The sequence below is a fragment of the Atta cephalotes genome, assembly GCF_000143395.1.
Source record: "Atta cephalotes unplaced genomic scaffold scaffold00009, whole genome shotgun sequence".
Lineage (NCBI taxonomy): Eukaryota > Metazoa > Arthropoda > Insecta > Hymenoptera > Formicidae > Atta > Atta cephalotes.
Genome location: NW_012130073.1, coordinates 7,092,753 through 7,105,837, shown reverse-complemented (window position 1 = coordinate 7,105,837; position 13,085 = coordinate 7,092,753). Strand labels below are relative to the sequence as shown.

The following is a 13,085-nucleotide window of genomic DNA, read 5'->3' as shown; positions in this document are numbered from 1 at the left end:
TAGAAGAGTAAAGAAAGAAGAGAGGAAGAGATTTGGTAATTTTTTTCTTTGAACAGAGCACGCTCATAAAAGAAGAAAAGAGAAAGAAGAAGCTTGTGGTAGCTCCGTATCGTGAGGACGCGAAAGCAAGCCGTGCACGGGTCTTTCTTAGCGCGTGTCGCGCATCTCCCGAAGGCGGCGCGAAATTATGAAGCGTATAAAGTGCGTCCTACTGGCCGCCGCAGCTGCCGTTTGTGATTGTGATAGTCGCCGGTGAATGTGTGACCCGGGGGCAGCAGAGATCCGCCGGGATGACGACCGAAGGGACGACCGTGCAGCCCCCGGTGACGGTAGAAGGCTGCCTCAAGGAGCGGAAATGGTGGTGCTTCCTGCTGTCAAGCATCTTCACCTTCCTTGCCGGGCTACTGATCGTGCTCCTCTGGCGTGCGTTCGCCTTCCTCTGCTGTCGCAAGGAGCCCGAGCTCTCCCCAAATGACCCGAAGCAGAAGGAGCAGAAGTCGGCCCGCCAGGGCAAGGAGTTCGAGGGGACTTTTATGACCGAGGCCAAGGACTGGGCCGGCGAGCTGATTTCCGGACAAACCACTACTGGACGTATCCTGGTGAGATTTTCTATTTTCTTTTTATAATTATTGTGTACCGGCGTGTCAGGACTATTTGATCATTGTACTGATAATCAGAAATATAATTCCAGTATAGAAGCACATATACCATTAATAATATTTGTATAGTGATTTCCAACGTGACCTATATTATATTCTTTTCGTGCATTTTTTATTCATGAATTGATTTGATTTGGTTATTAGAATGTTCAATAAATGTTGCAAAACAATTAAAAATAATTTTTTGAAAGAGAAATTGATTTTTTTCTTTAATATTTAACTTTTTTATAATTATTTTTTCTATTTTTTATTATTTTTCTTATTTCTATTTTTATTATTTTACTATCTATATTATATCTTTATTTTAATTTATATTAAAGAAGAATAAATATAAAATATAAAAAGTACATTTCTATGATACTGTTAAATTTCAGAAGAAAATTTATCTTTAAAAAGTATATTAAGAAAACAATAATCTGTATCAATTTTGAAATATAAAACATTTTAAATTAATTTTTAAATATAATAACAATGCTTTAATTTCTCTTACACATCTATTGTTACTCAAGGATAAATAACAATAATAAACCAAATACGACTTTTCGTGTTGATAAATATATTGTGAAATCTTTTATTTCCAAAGTTGTGTGTTATATTTTTCTCAAATTATTTGAATAATATTTCATTAAACAAAATTTTGAAACTATTCTATTCAATATAAAATAATATCAATGCTTTATGTTGAACTTGTTTGACAATTTAATACAGCAATGTACATTCATGAATTATTTTAATCTTACAACTGTAACTAATACGGTAATAGAGAAATTTTTTGATTTATACAAAAATCCCTATTTAAAGTCTGCTCAGCAAAACATTTATCAGACTCGATAAAATTCTTCCACTGCGATACTATTAAATTATATTTGTAATCGGATTTCCAGAAAATGAAATACAATTTGGCTAAATAGGTCATATGCCGAAGAAAGTACAAAACTGATTTTAAAGAAAATCCGATAAGAGTGACGATTGAGAGGGTAGAGGAAAAAGAGACGAGACAGAGGGATATACTGATTAAAACTGTTCCGTGCAGATTTGTGCCAGTCACGAGACGTCATTAACGAAAATTCGGGTCGGCATTAAACTGTCGTTTAAATCTAATTCAAAAGTTCTCTCTTTCTCTCCCTTTCTCTCTCGATCTCGATTCTGATTTCACGGTATTGTGGCAGGAATTTCGATATCGAGGACTCATCCGTCCCCGTTCGTACCACGCGCCGCGGTGCCCTACTCGGACGCACGAGGATTGACGTCGCGCATCCCGGATGTTCTACAGGGTGAGAACTAGTGGCGAAACGTGTATACACGTAGATTCGCGGCCACTTACACGTGTACACGCGCGTGCGCGCACACGAGATTCCTAGCCTCGAGCTTGCATGAGAGTACGAGTGTACGTGGCCGGTGACCCAGTTTTCGTTCGTGGAACCAGACACGGCAACAGTCCCGAAGTAGAGGGGTGGCTTCTACGCAGTGCGTGTTCCACCCTGAAAGTGAGTTTCCGTCGCCATCGTAACCAATCCGGTGGGCTCTTTCTTGTCTTTGGTTCTATTTTGGATAATCTTTCGGAACGCTCAACACTCGCGAATACATTTGCTCCTTAAACATGGGTAGCCATCTTTTGGTGGTTGGCTATTCTTCTTCTTACATCCTTGCTCCTGCTTCCGGTTGAATGCGTTAAGTCAGGCGGGAAGGCAGTGTACAATTTATGAATGGCTTTATTCAAATTTTATAGTCAGGCGGGAAGAGAATCTTCCGTTCTACTAGGAGCATAAATCGAGAGAACAAGTCCCAATTTACGATCATGTAGTTACATTAGAGTAATTTTGAGAGCTACGTCGAAGAAGAAATGCAAGACTCAATTGTTGATTTTTCCGTTTGCTGTGGAAAAAAATTAGATCGTGCACTTGTACCGCATTTTGCGGTGACGCAAAGTTATCGATGTCATGCCCTTGCAGAAATTTAGCCTACTCGTGGAGGCCGAGTCTGACGACAGACTGCAGCCGATCATGCGAAATCGAGTCGACAAAGTTCAAATTGTAATTACAATTGAGGGAATGGATGGAATAAAGGCTTAATTACAAAATCTTGATATTAATATAAATTAAAATAACTTGTTACTTTTTTATTATAATATACAAATGAATACAATATTAAATGAATTTATGTAATGCCTTTAAGAAGTTAGAATACTTCGATCAATGTTACATGAAAGAGCTAATTGCCGGAAAAAAGGCCTAAATAAAATTATTTCTTTATTCCTCCCATCCCCTCAATTTTAACTGTGACTAATAGGAATTTCGCTATATTGCCGATCGCGGATTTCAATCACGGCCGACAGCAAACCGCCATTGATGGTACGGTTTATTGATGACAAGGACATTGGCGAAACGATTTTAATATTCTCCTATATAAATAAAATTGTAGACATTGCTTGTCTATCGATTCGATTATGCAATCCGAAATCACGCATATTGCAATAATCTCAATTGAGAATTCTTGATTTTACTTTCTGAATCTATCGACTTTACTCCATTAATTTTTTCGCCAAAAAGCGCAACAGATTATATTAAAAATCTTTGTTTGGTTAACGAGAAAAATATATCATTATATCTCTGAAGGATGATAAAGATGATATTACTAATTATAATATCAGTTCTTTTGTATCATTAAACAAGAAAAATTTCTAAATTTTGAAAATTTTCTTAATAGTACTAATAAACAAGTTTTAAATAATACACATTTCTTATATTTAGAAGTTATTTATTTTTAATTTTTTTGAATTATTAATATAAAATTAACATTAGTTCTAGTTAATCTAAATGAAATTTCTACAAGTTATTTAATATTAATAGTTACCGTGTTAAGATGCATTTCATAATTAATTAACAATCAGTTACTGTCTGACAACATAATGACCATTACTACTCAGCTATAAAATTAATGTGGTTAAATATTGTGTACAAGTTTCTTGCTGGTCAGCGAGCTTGTAACATTTTACATTATTCACAACTCTGAGAGGATTCAGACTGTGCTATAATGTTGTCAGGAAAATTTATTAACCTTTAAATGAGAAACAATTTGTAAAGAAAACGGTATATATTTCCATTTTTGAAGTATTTTTCTTACATGAAGATTTTGTTGACCAAGTTAATATTGATTATTTTCACTTTTTCAGTTTACATTTTTTAATTTTAATTTTACAAGTCGAAATGCAAAACAGTATTATGTAAAGAAAGAGTACAAAGAAAAAAAGATAAAAACTACGAAGTTGTTTTGTGAAATAGAATTCAGGTCAAGCAGTTTGTATGATATATTAAAACCGTTGAAAAATGAAATATTGTTTCTTTATGATACAATTCATCAATAGATTAAAATTTTAATTTTTATGCAAAAATGTCAGATGAGCGTGGAAAATAATCTCGCTTTTAAAGATTGAATAGTGAATATTAAAGAAGGCTTAAAATATTGTTTTTTTGTCGTATATAATTTTACATTGATAGAATTTATGTGCTTTTGACATTAGAACATTGGCAATTAACCTTCGCGACGTAATATTTCTTGTTATTTGAAATCAAGTATCAAGTAGCTGCAGAGATATGATTCGTATCTTAATTAAACAATCTAAATTTTAAATGGCGTATACATATTCGCAAGTTTGCTAGACGAAGTCCAGTATAAACCAATTTTGATTTTTGGGAGTTGATCCCAATATGTGCTGGCGCCATTGAAACTAAACTTGTATCGACCTTCGTGATCTCGGGTCGAATTGAGATTAGAAGCAGTAGTTTTCAGCTTTAGTCTAGTAGCAAGTAATTACAGAGATGCAAAGTATAAATCAAGAAACATTACACTGTCTAGACGCTGCTTTTATAGAAAAGTCGAATTACTCTCGCTTTAAATATCATTTTTTTACTTTTTAAGTTAACGACAGAATTTTATCCCCTACAAATTTAGTTCTGTGACATTTGCAAGTAAACTGAATAATTTTATTTCGAGAGATATTTAACATTCATAACATTTTATGATATTACTGTCATTTATAAAGTCATAGTGAAATGGAAATAGTAAAAAGTTTCTGCGGTTTTAAATTATGTTTATCCTCAAAACAAATACAAAGTAATAATGTAATATATTTGGACTTAATATAATACCTTGATATATTCTAATTTTCTTTTAATACAATGTTTTATATTACATTTTTAAAATAAATGTATAAACTTAAGTGCTAAGATATGAGTGAATAAAAAAAGTTATTAATTTAATTGAGAGATTATTTTTACTTTCTGAATATTTAACAATGTCTTTTAATGAATAATATAACGTAACAAAATTATCTATACGCTAATTAATTAATTTTGATAGCTAATTAATTAAAATTCTTTTCAACAACTTTATATACTCATGAAATGCTTGATAAGAAGAACTTGAAGAATGGAATTTGGCAAGCTGCTCATATTGGCTTCTCGTTAATGATATTTATCTATGTCACGTTCCATATTCGTTCATTTTTGCATGATTATATCGAATTCTAATTTTCTTGCACGAGAATTCATATTTGCTAACTATGTGGAACGTTGAGCTCTGATCCTCTTTGACATATCAATTTCAGTTTTTTTGGTTGCGAAAATAGTAAAACGCGATTTGCCCGTTTTAGAGCCAAAAACTTCTCGAATATTTAAGCTGTCTCTCGATAGCCAACTTTTTATCTTGTTGACTGTGCGCTATGCATCGTTCGACACGTCACAAGCGGGAAACTTTTTTAACCGGACTTTTCTCGATAGTTCTGTCTATGTTCAAGCGCATACTATAAATGATAATATACACTCGAAAATATACCGATAGGAATTTATAGAATTTATACTGTTGGAGTGTAGCACAACGCGTGTTCAAATTATACAAATAACCACACGACAGACAACTATATATGAATTATACATCCGCGATTTATGTTTACGTGATGATCTACTTCAGAAATACGTTTTGCATATTTTTTATGTAGAAATTAATGTCCAGTTTTTGCTCCAATTTGAGTATATATTTGTTGATGTTTTATTTATTATAAAGATAGGAAAATATACAAAGATTCGGGCGAACAATATGAGAATGCTGTTTGATTTTATACAAAAATGCGACCAGTCTATTTTATTTTGAAAATCGTTTACGTAAATTATTTAATTATATTATTATATATAATCATGGCATAATATAATTCAAAGTAATTTTTCACTTCTTATGAAGTAAGAAATATTTAAAAAATAAAAATTATCTCAGAACACGGAAGATCTTCAAATCCTGGCTGAGATGATATTTTTCGCAATAAATTAAATTATTTACAATTCTTAAGATATGCTTAGATTAGCATCAAATTATTCATATTCATCAATTATTAATATTCTTCTAAGATGCTTAGCACCAAAATTATTAAATTGCTTCAAGTGATATTATTACTGTAGTTTTGTTCAAGACTGCAAGTGATATTATTACTATAGTTTTGTTCAAGATTGAAAATGATTTCAGCAAGATTAGCAGAATTGGATACGTATATAAATTTATTTACTCTAAAATATTTAAGCATTAAGAGAGAGAGAAAGAGGGAGGAGAAGGAAGGGAGGAAGAGATCGTTTTGAGTGAAAATAGATTTATTTCTCTTAAATAAAAAATAAATACGTGTCTCTTGATATCTTATAATTATTACAAATAAATCCGAGAGAATCGAACAGAACAGAAAACCAATAAAAATTCAGAATTCTTCCGCAACGTGGTATAATATACATATACATATACGTACATATTACATTTGCAGCACATACATTTCAATTTATTCACGCGCATAAATAATATAAACACTTTTACACGAATAATACACATACGTAAGTTATTGAATATTATGGAAAAGATATTTATCGTAATGTTGCTCGTTAAATTGCTGTCGCTTGTTAAAATGCATGCGCAGTATTCTGCAAAGGAAATAGGATAGTAGGTCACGATAACATCAATACTTTGGAGGTAGAACAACTAATGTCATTTTGCAGATTGGGATAGAAAAATTATGCGATCATTTTACTTTTTGTTTTTGAAATAATGGTTTTTCAGATTGTTATATTTCAATAAATATACACATATTTAAAAAAAACATATGTATAAGTAATAATATTTCCCTATTTTATAAATTAATGAATATTATTTAATTATAGTTGCTATAAATTTTGCGATTGATTATTGTAATTATTTGTATTTGGAATAATGAAAATAATATCATTATATGCTATTGTGTGATAATTAGAGATAATTCTATTAATGTTGATCAATGGTCAAATCATAGTTGATTGTGACGTAAATCGCTTAGTTATAAGATTCATTCTTCAAACTCGATTTGAATACTTAAACCGATTTTATAAAATTAGCTTCTTTCACCGAAAATGGATAACGAAGCAGAATCGTAGGGAAGTCAGCGTTACTATTATGGAATTATGTCATATTATATATCGCGAATATTGTACATAAAGCAGAAAAAAGACAAAGAATAATAGAATAATAATAATACTATTTGAATTTAATCATTAAACGTTATATTATATAATATTGCGGAGAATTACAAGAGAGATGATACGAGATGATAGTTTTTTTATGATTGAGCACTCAATTCCATCTCTAAAATTTTCTTGTACTTGCCGCAGTATCGACATGACGAGAGATAAGTTTCAACGCTATCGTGCACGCTGCGTTGATGCACTTTATCCGTCAATAACGTCGTTGACATTTACCTCTGCGGCAACCGATGACGAAGATAACATTACTGTGATAAAAGTTACTTCGCTTAGACGCAATGTAACACGGATGAGGCATCGAATGTTGGTTGTTATTGCTATTTTCACGAACGACTTTCAAATTCGTGTCTCGCGTCTTATTTCTCGTGTTAAAGCTCATCGAGTTATAGACCAACTGATGTCGTCTTGCCCGGACTCGGGTATGTTTAATTCAGTACGACAAAGATACGTCGATCGATACACGTACACGTACACACGAATATCTTTTCTCATCTCTTTACAAAAATGCCTTGCTTTTTCCGTGTCCGATTTGTCCGCTTTCGTACCAATTCTTTATAAAAATACTCAAATATTACTAATTTTTAAGCAAATATTACTAATTTACAAGCGACCGGACCATTGCGAGTTTAGAAATTTCAGGATCAGATTCTCGAATTTCTTTAAATCTTTGTCTTTTAATACCTTTATTTATATTAATGTAAATATTATTTTACTGAAATTTTAATGTCAGAATTAAAGACAATTTGTAAAGAGACTAGAATGAAAAATAGTATTATTATAATAAATTAAAATTTTTCAAGTGAAAATCAACTTTAAATTGAGTAAAGATATTTGTAAATGAAAGTTAATTAGCTTTGGAACTAGAACATTCCGTATATACATATAGCTATGTACAAAACAGAGTTCCTGCACTACTGAAGTTGCAAAGTGCACTCTTTTTTCTTGCGTAGGAAAAGATGTCGCATTCCTTTTAAAGAGCGTTTCATATTCGCGGAATATTTTTTCGTGGGAAAGATAAGATATGGTTACCAGATAAATTAATGCAAAATCCCAGGATGCCATGTCAATATCGAAGAATTTCACGATGCAGAATTTCCCTCTGTTATTTTCTGGAAGAGATCTAGATGTTCGGAATTCTTTGAACATGATTATGAAACAAGACAATATTGATTGTTAATATAGGAAAAATACAAGGCAGAGGAGTATTATTATTGTTTGCATTTTCAAGATAAATAAAACGTAAATTCATAAGTAATGAATTATTTATTTTGAAAAAAATGTCAATAGTCTATAACAATGAAATGTTGTCACAATTTTATGTGATAAAATTGCGCATGATAAAATTACTTTTGTAGTGATAAGAGACAATTTGATATCAAATAATATGAATTATGTCTGATTAAACTTATATAGAAAAAAAAGAAATAAAAAAAAAGTTTTTCTGATAAAAAAAGGAAATTGATTTTGCGATTGTCTATTTCCAAGCTATTGAAGTATGTTTCCAAATTTTGTTTAGCGTGATTTTTTTATGCATAATACATATAATATGTGTTCCAAACTTAGAATGATGAAGAATATAAAAAGCGAAATCTCGATGTGACTCGTTTTATGGATTCGATAAAAGATGATTTCTATGGGAACTAATAAAAAAGAACAAATGAGAATATTCTTAATATTGATAACGTATTTTCTTTGTATTTTAAGATAAAATAAATAAATAAAGCATGAAAAGAAACGTTACGCAATAATATATTATTTGTCATAATAAATGTTATATTATATTATATAAAATAATTATTATTAACATTATAATCAGGTATTATTAATATAACATAATATAATATAATATTATTATTAATAATATTAATGGATACATATTATCTTGATTTAGTTTTGTAACGAGTATTGTATATCAGCACAATTATACCTATATATTTGATAATTACATGTATACTCTATATATATCTGTCATATATTATATGTATAGATAGAAAGAACATTATTTTAATAGAGAGATTTTAGAGAAAAATGATATTTTCAATTATTTGTTTTTTTAAATTTTAGATTTTATAATTGTAAAAATAAAATTTAATTTGAATTCAAATTATTCCCAAATCTATCAAATATTATCAACACTATATATGTATATTAACAGTAATTTTAATACGCGCATCATCAAAATATTATTCATATTAAATTAAATAAAACAAAAATTGAAAGGCGGAGCTAAGAAGTAATATAACATAACGTTTATACATTTCACATTATGTATAATCGGATAAGAAGTGCGAAGCCACAATCGTGACATCTTTAAGCCGACGACGCAAGTCTTATTTCTCGCATTAGGACTTATCGAGTTACAGAATATCCGTCGTGACCGTCTCATAGAGTACCTACTGAAGTATATTTAATTCAGCATGACCAACCTATCTGGCGCGATCGATATGCCAAGTGCCGCAAACGAAACCGTCAGACCGAACAGTTTTTTAAGATTGAATGAGGAGTTTCTGCCGTGGCAACGCGGAGAGAGATGCTTGAAGGAGATGCTAGAAAGAATATCTGAAACTGAAAGAAACGATTTTGGAGAACATTCATCTATTTCTGTCACAGCAAGGATGAGATTCAACTACGATTCGTTTCGCACATGTAAAAAAAAAATGTGTGGAATTGTAAGAGCTCTCTTTTTTCGTTTGTCGTCAAAATACGGATGTTTATGATTTTAATTTTTAAAAAATAAAATAAAATAATCATATTAGGAGTAATACATATTAGACATTAAAAATTGTGGATTCTTTGTGTCTCAATACGAGGAAAATAATAAAAAAATTAGCACATTTATAAAATGACTAACATACTATGTATTACCTAGTCGACAGCAATTAAAAGTAATATAACACATAATTTTATATATTTTAAAATTTTTAGAGAGATGAATCTCACTCTGAAGAGTGAAATCTCATTTTTAAAAATTAAAAATTGAGTCACTTTTCTTCAAAATTAGTTTAATTTTTACTCTTTAGAGTAAAAATTCCACTCCAAAAAATGTAGAGAATATCCTTAATATCAATGTTATAACCACATTCAACAATGCGCAACTGTTGTATAATATCATATGTTATTATGTTTATGTTGTTGAATGTAAACAATTTTACATTTAAAATTATAACATTAATGTTATATTAGTTTGTGTCGACTGGGTTAAGGAAGGATCATCTACAGGAGTACACGGTTCGAAATCCGGGGTGCGAATCCTCCGCATCTTATCGTACGTTACATCGCATCTGGTCTCGTTAGAAACGGCTATAACGGTTTTGCATTAGAGGTTCAGGTGGCGTATTAAATCCATCCGTTTCCCAGACATTTAAGTGACGTCGATTCATACGACGTGAGCCGAAAGTTGAAGCGGGATTAACTACGAAATCCTTGTAATTAGTTGGCTAACCGTGGAGTCAACCCAGATTTAACTCTTAAAACTATATTATACATGGATCGCTCCTCGATCGTATGTTAGCGGTGCTGGAATCGTTATCATTCGGATATATCCGGACAGTTCTCATATCCGTGAGAAATAGGTAATTATTGATAAGACGTGTGCAACAGCGGATTTAATTTCGTTAAGGGTATCCGACGATACTGTAAACTTCTGGAAGATGATACATAATCACAATCTTCGAGAAGCGCCTTGATATAGCGCCTTGATGGCGTCGAGCTTTTCGACGCGTATAAAATTAAACCGACCTGCAAATATGTAGACAGATCATAATCCACGTGGCATGATCACGTAGCCTTGCGTTATGCAGCTGTCAAGTGACGCGCTCGGCTTTCGACTCGCTCGTAAGTACTTTCGGCTTTTGGCATCCGTTGGATGGCCACTTCGCCGAATACGTAGATTAAACTTGGATTCATGATACGCAATAAAATGTTCGACGATTCGCTGTAAAAATATTTCTGAACCAGATAATGAATTGAGAGCTTCGAAGTATTCATGTCGGTCAAGCAATACCAAACAAGAAAAAGATCGAAGATGAGAGGGAACATTTTCCGATTGAAAAGACTGAAAGACAAATTAGCAATTTCTACTTTTCAACAAAGAAACAGTTAAATTTCTTTATCCTTTTGCAATCTTAAAAAGCAGAACAGGAACTCTTGATTACAACGGGATCTGCTCGTTTTTTTTTTATAAATATTTTATGACTACGTCGATCGAGAAAAAATTGTCACCCACTGTGATATTACTGCGGATACTATTTCTACGTAGTATAGCGGCATTAATCGATTTTAGCAGGACAGAGGACGTGATTATATAGAAATATATAATATAGAAAGTTGGACGTGTGTGCGCGCTGTCGTGCAGTAATATTCATGCGCTGTAAGTTGAGTAAACAACCGTATCGATCTTCAAATAAGCATTACACTATTCGCTTATCACTTTAGGAGTTGATCGTCCGTGGAACTGATGGTAATGTACAAACTCGCCAGTTAGTTAACTTCTTCATTGTGCAGTAAATTGAATGCTTCTAACGAACATGAACAATATGAAATGTCGAAAAGTTGTTGCTTTATCGAATTTCTAGGAAAAATTACGATCTTGAAAATTTCATAGTTTTAGAAATATCCCTCATCTTTCCGTTTCAATTTTAAAATTTAAATTAATAAATGGTTGTCCAACTCTTTGTCGTGCAATTCTTTCATATTAATTAAATAAATTAAATTAAATTAATTAAAAGTGAAATTAAATAATATTTTCAGACTATACTTTACTTATATTTAAAAAATTTTTAATTTTTATTGTATTAAATGAGTATAAGAGATTTCTAAATGTATTTATTTGTTCCAAATGAATTTATTTATTAACATATTTAATTTTGATTTTTTGCATGTATATATGTTTTGCACGATAAAAAGCACTTTTGCAAAAAATATTCATACTTTATCTATCAAAGATGGTAAATACTTTTTTGTTCTTCTTGGATATGGAAGAAACATAGTTTAGTTTAACAAATATAGTTGTACATTAATTTTATCGTAGCAACATTACTTAAGTAGCAAATTGGTTTCTTTCTTTACACGACGCGACTATCGACAAAATGCTGGACGAGAAATGAGATTTCTAGAACTCTTCTCAACTGGAACTGACATATCCACTGAAATTACTTAAGAGTCAAGAGAAGAGGTTAGACTACTTGGAACAATCGGTCAAAGAAAGAAATGATGCGAAAGGAACCAGAAGATAGAAGGAGGGAATATTAAGGCAACAGGGAAGATCGTGACGCACCAACATTCATTCACGTCGCGTTGCGCACAGTGAGACGCATTTCCGTCCGTCGAAACTGGGTTACAGCCCCGTTGTACGTGATATCCGTCGCTTCGCGAAATTGGGTTTTCATGCGCTTTTCCGCAATTTAAACTATCGTCACGGAGGGTCACAGCGTCGTAAAAATGAGATTAGCGCCGAAACTTTGCATCACATTTATTGTCGCCCGAATAGTAATCGGTTACGTGATTGAATAAACTAACGAGCAATGCGGAAGAGCGCTATTGTTTTATAATTCTGTCAAAAGTTTGACGTTGCAATGCTTTGATCGGAATTAAAGCTGAACGTAATCACAAATGTAATCGAACATTTGCTTCAATATTGTAAATACTTTTACAAAGAGAAAGAGAGGAGAGGGGAGGGAGAGGGAGAGGGGAATGAGGGAGGGAGGAGGGGAGAGGATAGGAGAGCAGGAGGAGGGGGAGAGGAGAGAGAGAGAGAGAGAGAGAGAGAGAGAGAGAGAGAGAGAGAGAGAGAGTAGATAAGTAGTAATTAATTAATTATTATTATATATAATAGTAGTAAGTAAAGTAATATAGTAGTTAGTTAGTTAGTAAATTAATTAGT

At 31.9% G+C, this 13,085-nt stretch overlaps 1 protein-coding gene across 1 annotated transcript in view; it reads left to right on the top strand.

Annotated features, from left to right (window-relative positions):
- Positions 1–290: 290 nt before the first annotated feature.
- LOC105627667 (calcium-activated potassium channel slowpoke) overlaps positions 291–13,085 on the top strand; it is a 102,607-nt gene continuing 89,812 nt past the window's right edge. Inside the window, exon 1 of the mRNA XM_012208945.1 lies at positions 291–599. Coding sequence (XP_012064335.1) covers positions 291–599 — 309 coding nt within the window. The remainder of the gene's footprint in view (positions 600–13,085) is intronic.